Genomic DNA, 21,549 nt, shown 5'->3' with positions numbered 1-21,549 from the left:
AATTTTTTATATGGACCATTTTTAAAGTTTTTATTGAGTCTGTTACAACATTGCTTGTTTTATGCTTTGGTTTTTCAGCTGCAAGGCATGTGGGAATCTTAGCTGCCTGACCTGGGTTCGAACCCTCATCCTTTGCATTGGAAGGCAAAGTCTTAACCACTGGACTGCCAAGGAAGTATAGTATAGTACAGTATTAATAAAATGTAGTATTAATATACCTGTACTTTATCTCCTTATTACTCTGTTCATGGGTGCATGCTAAGTCACTTCAGTCAGGTCAGTTGTGTTAGTCTCTCAGTTATGTCTGACTCTCTGCGACCCCATGGACTGTAGCCAGCCAGGTTCCTCTGTCCATGCAATTCTCCAGGCAAGAATACTGGAGTGGCTTGCCATTTCCTCCAGGGGATCTTCCCAACCCAGGGATCGAACCCACTTCTCTTATGTCTCCTGCATTGTCAGGCAGGTTCTTTACCACTAGCACCACCCCAGTTTTTATGCTATTACCAAAAGAAAAAAGCCATAATAAACCTCTTTACTTCTGCCTGGTGTTATGGACTGCATGGTATCCTCCCAAATTCTGTATGCGGAAGCTCTAACTCTGGTACCTCATAATGTGACTGTGTTTGGATCTCTAAAGAGGGAATTAAGTTAAAATGAGTTGTTGGGGGTGGTCCCTAATCCAATATGACTGGTATCCATACAAAAGAAGAAATTTGGACACAGTGATATATAGAGGGATCATGTGAAGACACAGGGAGAACATGGCCATTTACAAGCTAAGGAGGGAGGCATCAGAAGAAACCAACCCAACCTTGATCTGGGACTTGCAGCCTCCAGAACAGTGAGGAAATAAATTTCTGTTGTTTATTCCAGCGGTCCCCAACCTTTTTGGCACTAGGGACAAATTTTGTAGAAGACAATTTTTCCGTGGACCAGGGGCAGGGGCAGGAGTTTTGGGATGACTCAAGTGCATTTATTTATTGTGCACTTTATTCCTATTAACATTGCATCAGCTCCATCTCAGATCATCAGGCATCAGCTCCCAGAAGTTTGGGACCCCTGGTTTAAGCCACCTGGTCTGTACTTTGTTGTTGTTGTTCGGTTGCTAAGTCATTTCTGCCTCCGTGACCCCACGGACTGCGGCACGCCAGGCTTCCCTGTCCTTCACTGTCTCCTGGAGTTCACTCACACTCATGTTTATTGTGTCAGTGATGCTATCCAACCATCTCATCCTCTGTCGCCCCCTTCTCCTCTTGCTCTCAATGTTTCTCAGCATCAGGGATTTTCCAGTGAGTCAGTTCTTTGTATCAGGTGGCCAAAGTATTGGAGCTTCAGCTTCAGCATCAGTCCTTCCAATGAATACTCAGGGTATTTCCTGAGTATATAATCCTAATTTCCTTTAGGATTTTTTTTAATTATAATGACATTTTATTTAAATAGTCACAACATCTGACACTTCAAAAAAAGATACCGCTAATAAATAACAAAAGTGGAAATACTTATCAAAGTTAAAACAGACATAATGTTTAGCTGAGAATCACTTCAACAGAGTAAGGCTCTAAAGATACCAGACAATGATTTCCTTTAGGATTGACTGGTTTGATCTTGCTGTCCAAGGGACTCTCAAGAGTCTTACACCCTAGCAAACTAACATATCTTGCTCGGATAGATTATAGGCCACATATAAAACAAAACTGAGTTTGTAAAAAAAAAAAAATGATTTAAATAAGACAGAGGCCTTTGTGGTTATTGTTTGATTTTTCTCTCACAAAAGCAGCTGGAAACTGAGCATCTAGGGCTTGTATTTTTGTTCTTTGATCATCTGGCACCCTGTCTCTTCTCTCATCCTGCTCCCTCATACTGGTCTGTGGCGTCCATCTTCAAGGTCACAAGTTCAAGGTCAAGATGACTTTCATCCTGAGGAAGGAGGGAAGGAAAAAAGCCAAAAGGAAAACACTTTTTAATGGAGTCATCTTCCTTTAAGCAGCCTATTTGGATGTTCCAGAGCACTTCTATTTACATCACATGGGCTGGAACCTAGCCTTCTAAGGGAGGCTATCTACATTGTCATCCCAAATAAAACTGGGATTTTGTCATTAAGGGAAAAGAGGAAGTGAAAGTTGAGCAGTAACTAGTTAACAATGTCTGCTTCACCTTCACACTTCTAGGACTATTGATGTTAAAAGGGCTTCCACTGTGGGATGGCTGATACCCTGTATCTATATTTGTTGTTGTTTAGCTGCTCAGTTGTGTTGGACTCTTTGGGACCCCATGGGCTGCAGCACGCCAGGCTTCCCTATCCTTCACAATCTCCCAGAGTTTCCCAAACTCATGTCTTTTAAGTCAGTGATGCCATCCAGCCATCTCATCCTCTGTCACCCCTTTCTCCTATGTATACGCTATGCCATTTTCTATTGTCATTGAGCAGAAACAACTCATAAGAAAAAGTTTTTTTCTTTTCTGAAATCATAGGGGAAATGTCATAAGCCTTCTCCCCAGAGTGCACTGCTCCACCCAGTGGCTCAGTGCCTGTCCTGGTGCAGTCATGCTAAAAAACATGCACAGCTGTGGTCGGTCATGTGCTCTGCTGGGAGGGGTCACCCTGGTCATTCATTTTGCCAGCTGCTAAGTTAAGGTGTAAAAGTGCTGGGGTTCCTGGTCCATTGTATCTAATGATACAGAAAAAAAAAAGTCATTTAATGTTTTACAGAAGTTGTTGGGATTGTGTTAAAAAATAAAAAATCCCAGGACTAGTTTCATCTAAGGAGGAAATGAATTCAGTTTATTATCCAGAGGAATGAAACATGTGGACTGATTGTATTTTCACCCATCTGATGTTTGGAACTGATTCAGTTCAACCCCGTGATAATGTATTTTAACTAAGGGTGTGTGTGTGTGAGTGTCACTCAACTGTGTTCAACTCTTGGCCACCCCACGGACTATAGCCCACCAGGCTCCTCTATCCATGGAATTTTCCAGGCAAGAATACTGGAGTGGGTAGCCATTCCTTTCTCCAGAACTAAGGGTCTACTTTGTTTTTATTTTTTTGCCCCACCACAAGATAGGTGGAACTTCTGGGACCAGGGATTGAACCAGCATCCTCTGCAGTGGAAGTGCAGAGTCTTAACCACTGGACCAGCAGGAACGTCCAGGGTCTACTGTCAATCAAGAACCAGATGGGCACTGATAGAAAGATGAATATGACAAGGTTCCTACACTAAAGAGCCTGCAAACTAGCAGAGGAGATTAACAATCCACAGTAAGTATAATGCAGATTTCAAGAGGTCCTTGTTATCATATGATGATAATAATAGGGGGAAACCCTAATTTTGGAATTGCATCATTTGTCTGAGGTCCCACAGCTAGTGAAGTGGCAGGGAAAAATCTGAACCCTGGTCTATGGATGAAGAGGTTTATCTTTCTCCCAGCATAGCACCATTTGGGTTAATCATTGAGGCACTCAGGATAGTTGAACTGGAGGCCAGATGAAAGACCCATCAAAAAGGAGTCTGGAGGCAGGAATACCCAGATGGGATAAGAATGTGAACCCGGGGACACCCTTGGCAGTCCAGTGGTTGAGACTTCATCTTCAATGCAGGGGATGCAGGTTCAATCCCTAGTCAGGGAACTAAGATCCTACACACCCAAAACATAACACAAAAGCAACATTGTAACATATTCTATAAAGAAAAAAAGTGTGAACCTGGTCTGAGGGCATGTAGTAAGGCAGGAGAGGAGGAGCCAGAAGTGAAAGAGACTGCATGGTGGTGGCTTAAATGAGGCCACCATTGCCCTGGGGTTTAATATTAACCTTGCCTCTAAGAGGTTCAGTGGCTGCAAATGGTAAAATCAAATCTCCCACCAACTTTCCCATCTTAAGGTGGCCTCAGCTGGGCTCCTTCTGGCTAGTGTCATACCACAACATGAGAGGGATTCCTCAACTGGGTCCAGCCTCAACTGGTCCACCCTCAACTGGAGGGTCCAGCAAGAGTTTCTAGCAATATATATATATATATATATATATATTTTTTTTTTTTTTTTTTTCCTTTTTACTGTGCGGGGTCTTCATTGCTGTGTGCAGGCTTTCTCTAGTTGCAACGTGTGGGCACTGCTCTTCATTGTGGTAGGCAGGTTTCTCACTGAGGTGGCTTCTCTTGTGGCAGAACATGGACTCCAGGCACACAGACTTAGTAGTCACAGAGCGCGAGCTTAGTTGTTCTGCGGCATATGGGATCTTTCTGGACCATGGTTGTAACCCATGTCCCCTGCATTGGCAGGCAGATTCTTAACCCCTGAACCACCAGGCAAGTCCTCTAGTGATATCTGTAATCAAGCAGGGGTGATATTCAAAATACTGAAAAACTGGAATGGCATGGTTACCAGCTTATCAGAACTCAGTCCTGTGACCTGAAGGGTACAGCTCGGTTCCGCAGGCTCTGTGGTGCCAAATATTAAGTGGGAAGAAGGTCCTGAGATTGGGTCTGAGGTGGAGACAGGGGAGAACATGACTGTTCTTTTTTAAAATTTTTAATTAATTTATTTATTTGGTTGTGCTGGGTCTTAGTTGTAGCACTCAGGATCTTCCATCTTCCTTGCAGCACATGGGATCTTTAGTTGTGGCATACAAACTCTTAGTTGTGGTGTGCAGTATCGAGTTCCCTGACCAGGGATACAGCCAAGCCCCTGCATTGGAAACGTGGAGTCTTAGCCACTAGACCATCCAGCAAGTCCCTATTTATTATACTTTACTTTTGTACTTTTTAACCCAATGCAAGAAGAATCACCACATATCTCATATGATTTATATCACATATAAATCATATGAGGTTTATATTTACTCACATGTAGCAATGAACTGATGATCTTTTGACAACAATTCCAGATTTCCAGGAGAGGATGTGATTGGCCCAGGCTGAGGTGCATGTCTGTTCCTGATAACCATCATTTCTTGTGAAAAGGAGAGCAGGACTCATATAATTAAATCAAACACTTAAAATTTGTGTTTTGCTAAACACCATGAAAAAAAGCTAAAAAGCACACAGTAAACTGGGAGGAAAACTCCAACATGGTAGAGAGAAGAGTATCATACAGATCAGTATGAAAAAGATGAACTTTCTGATTGAAACATGGGAAGGGAGAGGAATCATATTTTTATTTCTCCAAAATAAATAAACCTGTTTGCATATGAAAAAGTACAGCAGTGATTATCTCAGTAGATATCAAAGAAATGCAAATTCAAATAAGACGTAATTTTTTTGCCTATTGGTGGGGCCAGAATAAAAATTAGGATAGTGTACATTGTTGGCAAGACTCAGGAAAAAAGCATTCTCATTCTCTCAAGGGGATGGAGACTTTCTGCATGAAAATTTGGTGAAATGTATCGAAACTCTTAACTATATAATTCCACTTCCAAGAATGACTCTGAGGAAATAGACAATGAATATAATAGAAATGGTCATAATCCACAGCACTTACTATGTGGCAGGCACTCCTCTGAATGCTGTACATGTATTTCTTCACTTATCCACTGTTATCAATCCTATGTAACACTCTGTAAGATGAGAAAACAGGAGCCACCCTAAATGTTCAACTACAGTAGGCTGAAAAATCCACATTTACAATGCAAAACAATGCAGTCATTAAATGTGATGTCATAGATGTATATTTATTGACATTGAAGATGTTTATATTATTAAATGACAATGTTATGGTATTAAAATGATATGTATATGTATATATGGGGAAATAACTGCAAATATATCGTGGCTATTTCTAAGCATGGGATTTTAAGTCACATGTATTTTTTATTAGATATTTATTCATTTATTTATTTGGCTGCACCAGGTCTTAGGGGCCATGCAGAATCTTGTACTTGTGGCATGCAGGATCTTTCCTTGTAGCATGTGGTATATCACTGTGGCGTATGGAATCTAGTTCCCTGACCAGGGATGAACTCGGGCCCTCTGCAGTGGGAGCTCGGACTCTTAGCTAATGGACTACCAGGGAAGTTCTGTAATTAGTTGTATTTTAAAAGGGGTGGGAAAGTGAAAGTGTCAGTTGCTCAGTCATGTCTGGCTCTTTGCGACCCTATGGACTGTAGCCCGCCAGGCTCTTTTGTCTGTGAGATTCTCCAGACAAGAATACGGGAGTGGGTTGCCATTCCCTTCTCCAGGGGATCTTCCTGACCCAGCAATTGAACCCAGGTCTCCCACATTGCAGGTAGACTCTTTACCATCTGAGCCACTAGGGAAGCCCAAAATGGGTAGGGGATGCACATAAATGCACTGATGCTTCCCAAATACTGAAAAGTCTAAGCAAAAATTCTCAGAATAATACACTTAATTAAAATTATCTATAATACTGCAATTGCCTTGAAAATTTAGGGAAGTGATTTGAATTCATCTCCTAAGAGGAAAAGGTATGAATTTTATCTGTGTTATCTGAAACATCTCCTATACTTTGCAGCACAGATAGAGGCAATTATGTTTAGAGAATTTACAATCTCTCCAAAGAACTCGTTTCCTGGGCTCTCCAAGACAAGTTGTAAGGGAAGTGGGCTGAACACACCTGCTAAGCAAAGGCCTAGCATTCAATCCAAGAGCTGTGAGCTGCAGATCATGATCACACACAGGCCGAGCCCCTCTGTGGGTTTCTGAAGGTCCATAACTTTCTGTCCATTACTCAGTAAGAGCTGTGGGCAACCAGGATGTTGGTTCATGGAAAGGAGAACCTTCTTGCAGGGAACTGCAAACGAATTCATTAAATTATTTATTGATGACTATGCAATACACTGGTGACTGGTGAGAAAAGTATCATCAGTATTTTGGAAGCATCAGTGCATTTATGTGCATCCCCTACCACTTTAAACATGCAATTGATTATAGGACTTCCCTGGCAGTCCAGTGTCACAGAGATGCACAGATCATGTCCTGTTTTTAAAAGGATGACAGGGTGGTAGGGAAAGTTAAGCAGACAGTTACAAATACACTATGCTAATGGCCAGGCACAGAGCACAGTAGGTACAAGGGGGCAGAAATGCTTGAGTCTGTCTAGGGGTCATGGAGGCTCCATGTAAAGGAGCAATAAAGCTAGTCATTCTGTGCATGCATGCTTAGTCTGTCTGACTCTGCAACCCCATGGACTATACCCTGCCAGGCTCCATGGAATTCTCCAGGCAAGACTACTGGAATGGGTTGCCATGCACTCCTCCAGGGGATCTTACCCACCATGGATTAAACCCGAGTCTCCAGCCCTGGCAGGCAGATTCTTTTATTGCTGAACCAGGGAAGCCCTATACTACTATAGCCAAGTATTAATATTATAAGAATACTAATTTTCTAATATCTGTAGCTACTGACTGGACATGGAACAACAGACTGGTTCCAAATAGGAAAAGGAGTATACATCAAGGCTGTAAATTGTCACCCTGCTTATTTAACTTATATGCAGGGTACATCAGGAGAAACGCTGGGCTGGAAGAAGCACAAGCTGGAATCAAGATTGCTGGGAGAAATATCAATAACCTCAGATATGCAGATGACACCACCCTTATGGCAGAAAGTGAAGAGGAACTAAAAAGCCTCTTGATGAAAGTGAAAGAGGAGAGTGAAAAAGTTGGCTTAAAGCTCAACATTCAGAAAACGAAGATCATGGCATCTGGTCCCATCACTTCATGGCAAATAGATGGGGAAACAGTGGAAACAGTGTCAGACTTTATTTTCTGGGGCTCCAAAATCACTGCAGATGGTGACTGCAGCCATGAAATTAAAAGACGCTTACTCCTTGGAAGGAAAGTTATGACCAACCTAGATAGCATATTGAAAAGCAGAGACATTACTTTGCCAACAAAGGTCCTTCTAGTCAAGGCTATGGTTTTTCCAGTGGTCATGTATGGATGTGAGAGCTGGACTGTGAAGAAAGCTGAGCGCTGAAGAATTGATGCTTTTGAACTGAGGTGTTGGAGAAGACTCTTGAGAGTCCCTTGGACTGCAAGGAGATCCAACCAGTCCATTCTAAAGGAGATCAGCCCTGGGATTTCTTTAGAAGGAATGATGCTAAAGGTGAAACTCCAGTATTTTGGCCACGTCATGCAAAGAGTTGACTCATTGGAAAAGACTCTGAGGCTGGGAGGGATTGGGGGTAGGAGGAGAAGGGGATGACAGAGGATGAGATGGCTGGATGGCATCACTGACTCGGACGTGAGTCTGAGTGAACTCCGGGAGTTGGTGATGGACAGGGAGGCCTGGCGTGCTGCGATTCATGGGGTCGCAAAGAGCTGGACACAACTGAGAGACTGAACTGAACTGAACTGATTTATGTGCTAGAATATAAATTAGTCAATATAAATAAATAATAAAATAATAAAAAATAAAATTATATATAATAAAGTGTAATAAAATAAATTAGAATTATACAACAATAAAATAAGATTAAAAATAAAATGAAATAATAAAACGTAAATCAGAAAATAGTCAGGCGTGACTGGTGTTAGGTGTCTGGGGAGCCTAGATCTCAGTACTTATTTTTTCTCCCCTACAGAATTCTGGAAAATACATCCAAAGGTCATTAACCAGCAGGGAAATGGGGTAGAGAATTTATCTGTGAAAGCAACCTTGACTTCCATGTAGGGCTTCCTGGTAAATCAGACTACAGAAAATTCCAGATCTTGGAAACTGAAGACACAGGTATAACTGTCATGCTATGACAGGCCCTGCACACAGAGGGAGGGAGGGCAGGTAGGGATGGGGGTGGATATGAGAGTGGATAGGTGAGATCCTGCCCAGGTGGTTTTACTGTATAAGCACAAAGTATACCAGAGAGAAAGAGGACGATGAGTAAGGAGAGTGACCTGTCACCCTGTGACCCTGCTCCGTAATGAACCACGGGCCAATAGATGTCACTCATGCATCACCTGTGGAGAATGACTAAATCTGGGGAAAAGAGAGTAGGGGGTAAATTTTCCAGATACAAATTTCTCTCCTTTAGAAGAGACATTGAAATGAAGATATTAAGGAAGATGCTTAGCTATATGTTAGAAAGAATGCCTGAGAATGAATTGGCCCACCTATGACTACAGAGCCCCACAGGGGCCTTCCCTGGTGGCTCAGTGGTAAAGAATCTACTTGCCAATGTAGGAGAAGCAAGAGATGTGGGTTCAAGCCCTGGGTTATGAAGATGCCCTGGAGAAGGAAATGGCAACCGACTCCGGTATTCTTGCCTGGGAAATCTCGTGACAGAGGAGCCTGGTGGGCTACAGTCCAAGGAGTCTGACAAAGCTGAGCATGCATGCACGCACAAGGACTATTACGATCACAAAAACAAAACAGGAACACTGCTTCAAAGGTTAAGATACATTAGGGCAGGTGGCACCGTAGACCAAACACAGCTTGGTTGTTAGTCTATAAAGTCTGCAGTGTCAGTGTTAGATATCAAACCTGGTAGGGCTAGATACATACAATGGAAAATTATTCAGTCTTGTAAGGAAAGAAAAGGGACCTTCCTGGTGGTCCAGTGACTAAGACTCCAAGCTCCCAATGCAGGGGGACCAGGTTCAATCCCTGGTCGGGGAAGTAGATCCCTCATGCTGCAACTAAGACCTGATGCAAATAAATAAATATCTTGTAAAATAATAATAAAAAAGGGGAGAAAATTCTGACACATGTGACAGTATCAGTGAACCATGAAGACAGTATTCTAACTGAAATAAGCCAGACAGAAAAGGAAAAATATTACAAGAATCCGTTTAAATAAAGTACTTAGAATAGTCACATTTATAAAAATACAAAGTAGAATAGTGACTTCCAGGGGAATGAGAAGTTATTGTGGAGCGGTACAGAATTCAGTTTGAGGAGATGCCAGGTTTTTCTGAAGACAGATGGTGGTGATGGTTACACTGCAAAGTGAATATACTTAACAATGTGGAACTGTGGCTACGTTCACAAAAATGACCGAGGTGGTACCACGATCTAAGAAAATCAGAAGCTCCCACTGTTGTCTTTGTGTGTTCAGTCACTCAGTTGTGTCTGACTCTTTGTGACCTCACGGACTATAGCCTGCCAGGCTCCTTGGTCCATGGAAATTTCTAGGCAAGAATACTGGAGTGGGGTTGCTATTTCCTTCTCCAGTTGTCTTATACCTGCTGAAAGTCCAGGAGGAGGATGTACCTACTAGAACAGGTAAAGAAGGAAGAAAAACATGCTTCCAACAATCTTGCCCCTCCTGACCTTGGCTTCCTCCCCAAATCCTGAGTCAGCTTTCTATTTGCATCTTGTTTGCTCACTTATTTATTAAATGCCTACTAAGTGTTGGCCTTGAGCCAGGCACTGAGAAGACATTCTGCTGGGGCTAAGCCATTTTCTGCACAGCTCCAGCTTCCTCTTGTCTATTCCAGTTGCTTTCCCTTAGCCACTCCTTCAGCCCAAATCTTTACAGCTTTCTTCTCTCAGTTTTCATTTTAATGAAAAATACTTTGGTTCACATATTTTAATTAAAAAAAATTTTTTTTTTAAATTTTGGCTACACCATGCAGTATGTGAAATCTTAGTTTTCCAGACAGGGTTTGAACCCGTACCCCCTACATTGGAAGCACAGAGTCTTAACCACTGGACCACCAGGGAAGTCCCTTGTTAAAAAAATTTTTTTAATTGTTTTGGCATATTTTAATTTTAAAAGAAGGCCTTCCCTGATGGTGTAGTGGTAAGGAATCCATCCACTTGCCAATGCAGGAGACATGGGTTCGATCCCTGGGTTGGGAAGATCACCTGGAGAATGAAATGGCAACTTGTCCAGTATTCTTGCCTGGGAAATCCTATGGAGAACCTGGTGGGCTATATATAGTCCATGGGGTCACAAAGAGTGTGACAGGATTTAGCCCTAAACAACAATAAAATTTTTTAATGAGAATTAGAAATAATGGGTGGAGTTTTCTAAAGAAAATGCCCTTACTGCAGAGAATCCAGGGACAGTCCCAGCCTTCCTCTGTTAATCAAGTTAGATAAAAATATGCTACAGCAACAGACAACCCTTGGATCTCAGTGGCTCCACAATGAGTTTACTTTTTGCTTATGTGACCTGTTCAACACAGTTAGTAGAGGGGGTCTGCTCCATGGTCACCGAGGCTTATGGTAGTTGCACCACCTAGGACACAGTTTTCTGAGCAGTGACAGCAGGGGAAGAGAGTAGAGAATTAGTTTGGCTTTCCCCATCCTCCATCTGAGACAGCCCACATCCCTACCATTGACATCTCAAGGCTCAGGACTGATCACATGGTCCCATCGAATGCAACTGGACTGTTTGGTGAACAGTATTCTAGTTTCTTTCTAAATCTCCCTATTTGTTTATTTTGACCACACCATGTGGCATGTGGGATCTTAGTTCCCCAACCTGGGATGGAACCCATGCCTCCTGCATTGGCAGTGGGGCGTCTTAACCCCTGGATCACCAGGGAAGTCCCTCTAGTTTCTCAACTCTGCTTGCACTATACGAATAGTGTAGTCGTGATGACCTGTTTTCCTTGTTGCCCTTTTTGGACTCTACTCTTCAGAAGAGGTCAAGCCCTCACATTATTTTGTAACTGTGACTGCCACGGGGCCTGGCATAGGCTAGGTGCCCTTTGTTTGTAGAGCGGATAAAAGATGGTAGAAAGTAAAGGGGACCCAGAGGAAGGTAGTCAGTACTGGGAAGGATTTGTTTAGGAAGAGGTGCCATATGTGATAAATGAAGCCAGGAGGGCCAAGAAACCAATTCCATCCGATTTTAAGAGCTAAACCAAATGTCACTGAATATAGTGGGATGTTTTATGTGTCACAGATCATCGTTGGGATTCAGAAATTCCAACAATGACAACCAAAGAGAGTGCACATGTAGAAGCAAAGTAGGACCCTAGGCAGCACCAAGTGGCTTTGGAAAAAAATCCTCTGATCCCAGAGCAGTTTTATGAATTAAAAAAAACTGTGTGATGTGAAGGGAAGGGTCTGACTTTCTCAGAAGTTTTCAGAACTAACTAAAACCAGGGTGCTATTCCTAGGTTACCTGGAAAGTCCTTGATTTATCCAATTGTTTTTCTCTGATAGAGAAATAAAAAGGATCAACCCTACAGAACCACTGCTAGTTTAGAAAATGAGCAGTTTTATAGGCCTCAGTTTGCAAAATAAGTAGGTTCATATAGAATGCAGAAGATATACAAGGACCCTTTAAGTTATAAGCAGGGTGACCATTCAAGTTTGTCTCTGTTGTTACTGGTTAATTTATTATTAACATGTCTCACAGTTAGTCTCAAAACTGTTTGTTTGGACAATAAATTGCAAGGTCATCCATCCCAGTTAAAAGTGACAACTGGATGGAAAAAGGTGACACTACGTTCTAGAAAGGGGCAGAAGAACAAACATTTCCACTGGCTGAAAACACCCAGCTTGTGCTGGGCTGGGCACCTAGACGGCCTGTTTCAGGGCTAAGAAGTGGGGGGACCCCTGGGACCCTGGCGGGTTTGGGGGATGAGGGAAGCCTGGATGCTTCTAGCACTTCCTGAAGAGCAAGGGCTGGGTCAAATGAGAAGGAGGTCGGCGGTTGGCTCCTTGCCCACGCATTTGCTATCTTCCTGACCTTGGGAAGGCGCATAAGGCATCTGACCATCACTTTCCTAATATGTAAAATGGGGGTGTTTACCTCCGAAGGCTGCTTCTCTTTATTTAACTGTTGGTCACTATTCTTCCATTATGCTGCTGACGACATATAAGTTATGGGAGGGCAGACTGTGCCAGTACAGGCTCATAATTCTCAGAGCTACATTTATGAGCCAAGTACTCAGGCAGTCAGTGCACAGTATCTGATTTCCAAAGGAGAAAACGGAGACTTGGAGAGAGAACTTGTATAAGGTCACACAACTCATACATGGCTGGGGAAGACTGACCCCAGGAAAAAAAAGCTGGTTCAAAGCTCACGCTCTAACTATATAAGGGCTATTGAGCTGAAGGGAGGAAGCCGCCAGCGGCCAGCTCTAGTCTTCTCAGACTCCTATCCCCAGGGCTCTTTGCTCACCCGCACAGTCCCTCCAGGATCGCACCCTGGAAGAGGAGCAAACACAACAAAGGGCGGAGGAGAGCCTGGCCGACCGATCGACATCCCACAAAACGCGATGACAGGACCCCAGCACACCACTCGGCGATGGTGCCAAGCGTCCTCCCTTCGGTCCAGAAAACAGGCCACCTTTGAGACTTGCTCCCTGGGCGGGGAGGAAGCGCGGAGCCCCCGGGTCGGGCTGAGAGCTTACGTAAGCCCAACCGGCGGCTGTGCCCGAGTCTCCCAAGGGTGGGCGCTGAGCCCCCGGCCCGGACGGGCCTCCCTCCGGCCCGCTCCCCTGCGTCTCAGCCGGGGACCACCGGCCCGGCGCCCGCGGCGTCCGCGCTGGGCGGGGGCGTCCTCCCGCAGCCACCCAGCTTCCCGGGGGAGGAGCAGCGCATCGCGCAAGCATCCGGGAGCGGCGGAGGGGGCGGGAGGAAGGGCGAGAGGAGGAAGCGGGATTTAAACGAAAGGCGGTGACGCCACACAAAAGATTTCTATAGGCTCCAGGGAGGTTACGGCCGAGGCGGCGGTGGCGAGCCCGAGGGCGAGGCGCGGACGGGAAGAGGAAAAGCTTCCAGCGGCCCCGGCGGGCGAGCGGGCGGCGGCGCACCCACGGCCGTGCTCCGAGGTGAAGCCGCGCGGGGAGAGGAAGCGGGTGTTTTCCCCTCTGCCTTTCGGCCCCCGCCCTTCCTTTCAGTTTCTCCCGGCTCGCTCGGAAGTTGGAGGTTGACAAAAATGGCAGGAGCCGGGGCCCGGGCGGGTCTCTGCAGCGCCGCGGGGACCTTCTGAGTTGACCGGGCCGCCGGGGAGACGCGCGCGGCGGCGTCCGATGCTCAGGGCCCGTGGTCCCGGGAGAGCTCAGCCGCTGCGGGCCCGAGGCGAGGAGGAGGCGACGGGGATGGACTCGCGCCGACAGCCTGCGGCGGGCCGTGGGGCGCGCGGTCCGGGAGGGCGTGCCGCCTCGGCTCCGGGCCGCGCTCTGTGAACCGGCGAGGCGGGAAGGGGCCGCCGCGGCGCCCGGCACGCCCGGGCGTGGCGGGCGGGCGAGAGCGCGAGCGGGGCGGCCGCTGTGCGCAATCAGTGCAGGCTCCCGCCCGACTGACTCGGCCGCGCCAGCACCGGCCACACCCTCGGCTCTGCTGCCGCCGCTTCCCGAGAGCGGGAGGCAGGAGATGCCCACGGGGCGGCCGTGCGTCCCCGAGGGCCAGCCCCGGCCGCCGTCGCGGGGAAGTGCCGCCCGGCGGGGTCTGGACGCCTGAAGCCCACGTGCGCCGCCGAGCCCGAGGTGGCTGACAGCAGAGCCTGCCGGAGCCGCCGCCCGCGCTCCTCCCCGAGGAAAGGATTTTTATTTCAAAGAAAGGAAGGAAGGACAACTCCCAGCTTCCCTCTCCCGCCCCCCCTGCCCCGGCAGTCGGACCGGGCCATGCCCAGGAAGGCGGCGGCGGCGGCGGCAGCAGCAGCAGCCCAGCAGAAGGGACTTTCCTGGCACTCCGGCGACGAGGAGCGCAGACTGTGAGTTTGCTCTGCCCCGGTTCATGGTTCCTGCAAGCCCTCCAAGAGGCCGAAAGCTGCAGCCCCTCACCGCGCCCCGAAGAGCCTCCTGCGTTCTGTGGCCCCCGGGCCCGCTCCGCGCCGCCGGGGCTCCGGCAGCCGCAGCCCAGTGCCCTCTGCCCGCGGCGGTGGATGGCATGATGGTGCGGGGAAGGCACCGCGGCCTTGGCCAGCTGTGTCGCGACGGCCGCGGGGGCGGCGGCATCGGCAGCGGCGGTGGTAGCGGGCTCCCCAGCGGCATGCCAGTGCCCCCCGGGCGCGATGGCTAGCGGCAGCGCTGGGAAGCCCAGTGTCGAGGCGGCTTCTCCGGCTCCAGCGAGCGCCGTCGGTGGGGCCTCGTCGCAGCCGCGGAAGAGGCTGGTGTCCGTCTGTGACCACTGCAAAGGCAAGATGCAGCTGGTGGCCGACCTGCTGCTGCTGTCGAGTGAGGCGCGGCCCGTGCTCTTCGAGGGCCCCGCCTCCTCTTGCGCCGGCGCCGAGTCCTTTGAGCAGTGCCGGGACACCATCATCGCGCGCACCAAGGGGCTCTCCATCCTCACCCACGACGTGCAGAGCCAGCTCAACATGGGCCGCTTCGGGGAGGCAGGGGACAGCCTGGTGGAGCTGGGAGACCTGGTGGTTTCTCTGACCGAGTGCTCCGCCCACGCGGCCTATCTGGCGGCTGTGGCCACGCCGGGCGCGCAGCCCGCGCAGCCGGGCCTGGTGGACCGCTACCGCGTGACACGCTGCCGCCACGAGGTGGAGCAAGGCTGCGCCGTGCTGCGCGCCACCCCGCTGGCCGACATGACCCCGCAGCTTCTGCTCGAGGTGTCGCAGGGCCTGTCGCGCAACCTCAAGTTCCTGACGGACGCGTGCGCCCTGGCTAGCGACAAGTCCCGGGACCGCTTCTCGCGTGAGCAGTTCAAGCTGGGCGTCAAGTGCATGAGCACCAGCGCGTCGGCACTGCTGGCCTGCGTGCGCGAGGTGAAGGCGGCGCCCAGCGAGCTGGCGCGGAGCCGCTGCGCGCTCTTCAGCGGGCCCCTGGTGCAGGCGGTTGGCGCCCTGGTGGGCTTCGCCACCGAGCCGCAGTTCCTGGGTCGCGCGGCGGCCGTGAGCGCCGAGGGCAAGGCGGTGCAGACCGCCATCCTGGGAGGCGCCATGAGCGTGGTGTCGGCCTGCGTGCTCCTGACCCAGTGCCTCAGGGATCTGGCGCAGCACCCCGACGGGGGCGCCAAGATGTCGGACCACAGGGAGAGGCTGAGGAACTCGGCCTGCGCCGTGTCTGAAGGCTGCACCCTGCTATCTCAGGCTTTAAGGGAGAGGTCTTCGCCCAGGACTTTACCGCCAGTGAATTCCAATTCTGTGAATTAGCACCCCCCCCCCATCCCCTCCCTGTTCCATCCCCCCAACCCACTCCCAGGCTAAAGGAAGATAACATATTTTCTGCCCTTTTCCATTTATACCAAAGAAATCAACGGTGAAGCTTCCCCCCTACCCCCCCGCTCCGTTAAATGCTCGTGAGGAATCTTCAGAAGGCAGGGCCATGCATACATGCCATTTATGCACGCATTCTGAGGGCCCCTGTGCCCCACCAGCCCAAGCACAGTAGGACCAGCAGATGGAAGATGTGACATCTGCTGGTTGCGGGGTTAACCCCCGCCCCCTACCCCAGCTCCCCTTCCGGGACTCCTCAACTAAATTTTATTATTAATTGGGCAGGAAGGAGGTCGTGGGTTCATTTCTTTTTTGGTCTTTTATTTTCTTCCCTAATTAAAAGAAAGGTTACCTCAGTTTTCACTCCTTAGACATGGATGTAGCTACCTTTTGTTTGTATGTTGTTATTTTTTTAAGCAGTCGTGATGGATTAGGCGTATACTTGGTGTGGAAAGAGTATGACTTTGCCATGTGATTTGCAAATGGGGGGAGAAAGCTACTGTGAGTGTGTGTTTTATTTTTTAATTTACACTATAGAGTGATCCCCCCCGCCCCATGTCAAGTTTTTACCTTGCATGTACTGGAGTATTTATTTCATCTATTAAAATGTTATGTTTCTCAGATGACTTTCTGCAATGATTGTTGATTTTTCAATAATTGTAATGTTGCAGGCTGCCTGTCATTCCTGGAAAGGCACCCTAGAAAGGTTTCGCTTCAGTAATAGTGAGGTGGGTCCCCTTTATGCTTTTTCCTGAAGAGTTAACTTATTTGAACAGCCTAGAATTCAAGAGAGAACTGTTTGTAAAAAGAAAACTGTCCCCTTGTAAAGGCAGGGGACACATACAGTGGTTAGATTACCTATAGTGCTAGGTTGGCTGTTAGGGTTTTCTTTGTTTTTTTTCTGTCTTCTAGTTTGTCCTGGAAAGTAATTTTGCATCCATTGTTCCCTTCTCATCTTTCTGTCCTAATGAACAGGGTTCAGGCTAACTGCAGTCTGATTTGTATTCTGCCTGTCTTTTTCAGATTAAGGCTCTTGCTAGTCCCATGTGGAATGCATGTACGGGAATCCGTGTGTGGACCTGCAAAAATACTGTATATCAAATGAGAGTATGTAGACAGGTCTGTTCAGACAAGAACCAACTGCTCTTGATTTTAGAAAACCAAACAAATGTAGACTGTTCTAGAGTGTTCAGTGGAGGGGGAAGTATTCTGAAAAGAGTGGTAATAACTTTCTAGACCCAGGGCATGAAGGCAGGCAAAGGGGTTATCTTTGTGACCTTGGTTTAAGATACGCCCCGGTTGCATGTATGTTGGATGCTTTGTTCAGTGAAATCTGGAATTACTTTAAGGTAGCGGGTCCTTTCTGCAGACAGTTTTAAGAAAAAAATATTGGGGGAGAGCTGTATGGTTTTACTGAACCTAGCTAACTTTTGAACATTTTCCCACTGAAAAAAACAACACATGTATTTGCTGTGCCTATCCTCAGAGAGCTACGTGGATAAAACTAGTACATGCTTTAAATTTGCTCAGTTTATTTATTTTTTTTTCTTGGGATTTGTTGTGCCTAAACCTTTGCAGTTGCCACAGAGCTGAAAAGAAAAAGATTTTTCTACTGTGATGTGTTAGAGAGAGGAAAGTTATAGTGATTGTTTTTACTTGAATGACTGTATTTATTACAAGAACATTGTATTCAGCATGTAGAACCTCTTTAAATCTGTGTTGGGTTATTTCAGTCCTTGAGCTTCTCTGAAGTAAAGTGGTTGAGTGTATACATTTTTAAAAGCGGTCAAGGGAGCTGTTCTTTTTCTGTCTTAGATCCTGGTAGATTTAAATTTCTGAAGTCTATAAAAGATGAAAATGACCTTGAATGCTTATTCCTCTCCCCCGGCCCTTCTTTAAGTCTGGATTGGTCAAGTTTAGGAAGCATTTAAGGGGAGAAAACCTACCAAACCTATGTGCCAGTGACAGTCCTGCTTACATATAGGAATTTTTACTTTTATTCATTGGATTTCCATAAGTAATGCTGACATTTATAATTGCATGTTTCCTTTAGCCTGTGCAGATCACAAAGAGTCAACTGAATGGAACATAGTAAAATAAAACCAGAGCCAGAAATCTGCAAATTTGGTATCTGATTAGGAAAAAAAGAATTGCCAATTGTTCCTTGGACTCATTCCTTGCAGAAGCAATTTTCAGGACAGTGCAAGCCAAAAAAAAAAAAAAAACAAACCACTTTCCCTATCTACTTGGATGCAGTTAACTAGCTAGTCACCAAATTAATTTTGAAGCTTCTTTTCCTCTTAGCCAAGTGACCATTGCTTTTAACGTTTCTATGTATTAAAGATTTTTGGACTTGTAGTTGAAATCTCTGTCGACTGAAATTGATCAAAGATTCCGTTATGTGTTGACCTCTTTTTTTCTCCCTCTATCTCTAACATAAAGTTTAGGATTTTTCATCCAGCAGGTGGCTTAAAGTGAATTCCACTTGTATTTTTTCAACAAGCTTCAGGAAAGTAGAGTGAGGAATGCACAGTATCTCTGTGTGTCTGTATCACTTGGTTAGCTGGGCACAAATCTTGGATATTTTAACTTTCTCCTGATATATTGCTGCTGTTCTTTAGTCGTTAAGATGTGTCCAACTCTCTTCCAACCCTGTAGACTGTAAGCCTGCTGGGCTCCTCTGCCCGTGGGATTTCCCAGGCAAGAATACTGGAGTGGGTTGCCATTTCCTTCTCTAGGAGATCATCCTGACCCAGGGATCAAACCTGAATCTCCCGCTTGGCAAGCAGATTCTTTACCACTGAGCCACTTGGGAAGCCCACTTCTCCCAATGTACCAAGCAGCTAAACTTGTTTTTTAAATAGCCCTGATTTTGTGAAAGCATCTCAGACCTATTTCATTGGGTTTAATAAGGGCAGCAGAGATACTGGTTTCAGGAATAAAATCACAGTGGCCTGATTTTTTTTTTTTTTTCCCCCAGATTAAACCACCCTAGAGTTAATTTAGACAGCTATCCTTGAGCTCTTCTGACTTCTGAGGGCAAGTTTTCTTAAACACGGGCTTAATGGGCACCATCCTGACTGAGAATGTTGGAAACCTTCCTTTGAATGGTCCTAAGAGAAGGAAATGATTATGGCACTGTTCTTGGAACTAGAAGCCATTATTTATGACAGTCAGCCGAAGTAAATGGGACAAAAGGCTTTCAAACACAAGACTTCACTAGGAAAAAAGCATAGCTGTCTTTCCATGGTTGTTTAAGCCTGGCCTTTTTCTGTTACTCTTTCTGGGTTGATGTAAGGAAATGCAAAAATTACGTGTTTATGTGTTTCGAACTCCAACCTCATCTCCACCCCAGTTGTTGTTTTTTTTAGTCACGTTTCTAAAAAATATCTAGAGTTCATAATTCTGGAAGCATCATTTAAACCTGATTGGTTATTTTGCAGATACTCTTTTTTAAAGCTGGCATAGGGATCTAAAATATTTGACAGTTTGAAGCAGCTAATTTTAACAGAAACACCTGTTTTGTTTTTTTTTCCCCAGAATGAATGTGACTATGGTAACATGCAGATCAGGCAGAGGATTTGAAAAATGCCTGCCAAAGCCTCTTCTGAGCTTTGCTCAGTAAACAGGAGTTAGAGAAGAAATCTCTGAAGCCCTAAGTGGTACTTTCACCATCAGGCCATCCCCTGGCCCGTGGGTGCTTAGAATTCTAACTCCTGGAAGAGCCATGAAGGAACCCACCTCGGGTTCCAGGGTGGACACAGGTACCTGTGTTCCCTACAGGCAAATTCTTGTCTTGATTGAAAAAAAATTTTTTTTTTTTTTTTGCATGAGTATGTGTGAAATGAATTGGCTTCTTTTATTGAAAGCAGGGTTTTTATTTGGGATCATTTGTGTCAGTAAATTGTCTGGTTCCACTCAGTGGCAGAGGATTAAAGATTGGATTGATCTGATGCTGCAGGGAGAAAAGTGTTACTTGTATCTATGATTGGGGTTGATTTAATTGAACTGTAAAGCCCCTTCAGGTCAGGGATTGTCATACTTGGCACATGTGCATTTGTTTTTTTTTTGTTTTTTTTTTTTAAGTAAATGTGTGTCAATACCTGCCTCAAGTATAGCCAAGTGTGAAAGTGTTAGTCACTCAGTTGTGTCTGACTCTTTGCAACCCCTCTGGACTGGGGCCCGCCAGGCTCCTCTGTCCATGGGATTTCCCAGGCACGAATACTGGAGTAGGTTGCCATTTCCTCCTTCAGGGGATCTTCCTGACCAAGCGATGGTACTCCTGTCTACCTGCATTGCAGGCAGATTCTTTATCATCGGGCCACTAGGGAAGCCCACTTTTTTTTCTGGAAATGAAAGTTACAATGGGCCTTTGTTCAGCAGCTGTAGAGCAGGGGACCAGCAGTATGTGCCAGCCACTGTCACAGGCCCTGGGGTCCAGCTCTGAGGAGTCATGGTTCCTCCTTTTGTAGAAAGTCGGGTGCTGCTCCAGACTTGATCAAGGGACTGGCAATAACATCCCCATCATAATCCTGGGCCCTACCTCTGGCCTATTTCTGTCAGCAACATGGGGTGTGGAGCAATCTGAGTCTCCTCCAGCCTTCCCAGGTGTTTCTGACCCAGGCCCAGTCTGCAAGGCCTGCCGGTTCTTTTTTATTCCCTGTGGACCCTGTAAGATCTCAGTGCTTCTGTATCAGGAGGTAGCCGCATTTCTACAAGTTTCTTGTTTGCTCAGGTGTTTTTTTTTTTTTCTCCTGGATATTTCAAGCCCTTTTCTTCACTTAAGATAATTTAGGCTCTCCTGCCAATTTGGAATTGGCAGGTTTTTCTTTTGGGGGTTTGTGTGTGTGTGTGTGTGTGTGTGTGTACAAGTACAGAGTCCTTGTTCTCTTAACTCCCTTTGGAGATGAACTGAAGTCATGTAATAGTAAACTGGCAACTTGGCTTTCTATGTTTTTGCATGCTGTTGACTCTTGTCCTAGAAAACTGGAACTAGCAGACAACCTAATTAAAAATCAGCCCTTCAGCTCTTTGGCTGCCCAAGAAAGAACACTTTGCTCTTGAGTTTGTAAAGTACTTTATTCAGAACCAAATGAAGCATACAGACTTATTCCAAAGCTCATTTTAGGGAAAAGCCAAAGTTTGCAATATACTCAGGAAATATGTTCTTGAAGCCCAGTCATGCACCAGGAATTAGGAGGATCTTTTAGATCCTTCAAATTCACAAGGGTGGTCCCGGGAGCTGGCTTCAGCACCAGCAGATAGCAGAATCTTGGCCCCACCCTTGACCTACCCAGTAATATCTGCTTTGTCAAGATCTCCATGGATTTCTGGGCACACTCACTTTGAGAAGCACTGCTTGGGGAGATAATATGTAGCCACCATGGCCAAATCCTTGCTCTGCTCTTGACTGTGGGAACCTAGGCATTTACTATGTTTATTTCAATCTTTTCTGTTTATCGTGTGTGTTCATGTATGTGATGTAACTGGCTTCTTCCAGCAGTCTTGTGAAGTAGGCAGGTATTA

General features: G+C 46.4%; 2 protein-coding genes and 1 long non-coding RNA gene across 4 annotated transcripts in view; 2 read left to right on the top strand and 1 right to left on the bottom strand.

Moving 5' to 3' along the window:
• The window catches only part of CFAP161 (cilia and flagella associated protein 161), a 139,148-nt gene that overhangs the window by 1,155 nt on the left and 116,444 nt on the right, over positions 1 to 21,549 (top strand). For both annotated transcript variants that reach the window (XM_025271293.3, XM_025271292.3), the window contains exon 2: positions 3,062 to 3,259. The gene's annotated coding sequence lies outside the window, so the exon portion shown is untranslated. The remainder of the gene's footprint in view (positions 1 to 3,061; positions 3,260 to 21,549) is intronic.
• Positions 1,392 to 5,716, bottom strand: LOC112580868. Its single transcript, XR_003105189.3, has 3 exons — positions 5,476 to 5,716; positions 4,843 to 4,947; positions 1,392 to 1,917 (listed from the first exon to the last, which is right to left on the bottom strand). It is a non-coding gene; the product is annotated as an uncharacterized LOC112580868 (long non-coding RNA).
• TLNRD1 (talin rod domain containing 1) lies at positions 12,942 to 16,646 on the top strand. The gene has a single exon (XM_006075382.4). It carries the CDS (start codon positions 14,872 to 14,874, stop codon positions 15,958 to 15,960), a length of 1,089 nt encoding a protein of 362 aa, XP_006075444.1. The 5' UTR covers positions 12,942 to 14,871; the 3' UTR covers positions 15,961 to 16,646.

The sequence above is a fragment of the Bubalus bubalis genome, chromosome 20 (assembly GCF_019923935.1).
Source record: "Bubalus bubalis isolate 160015118507 breed Murrah chromosome 20, NDDB_SH_1, whole genome shotgun sequence".
NCBI classification, from domain to species: Eukaryota; Metazoa; Chordata; class Mammalia; order Artiodactyla; family Bovidae; genus Bubalus; species Bubalus bubalis.
The sequence above is the reverse complement of the archived record's forward strand: the minus strand, read 5'-3'. Positions and strand labels throughout refer to the sequence as shown.

What these genes read in the sequence shown, in the direction of transcription:
- TLNRD1 (XM_006075382.4), top strand. Translation starts at nt 14,872, where the DNA reads ATGGCTAGCGGCAGCGCTGGGAAGCCCAGTGTCGAGGCGGCTTCTCCG.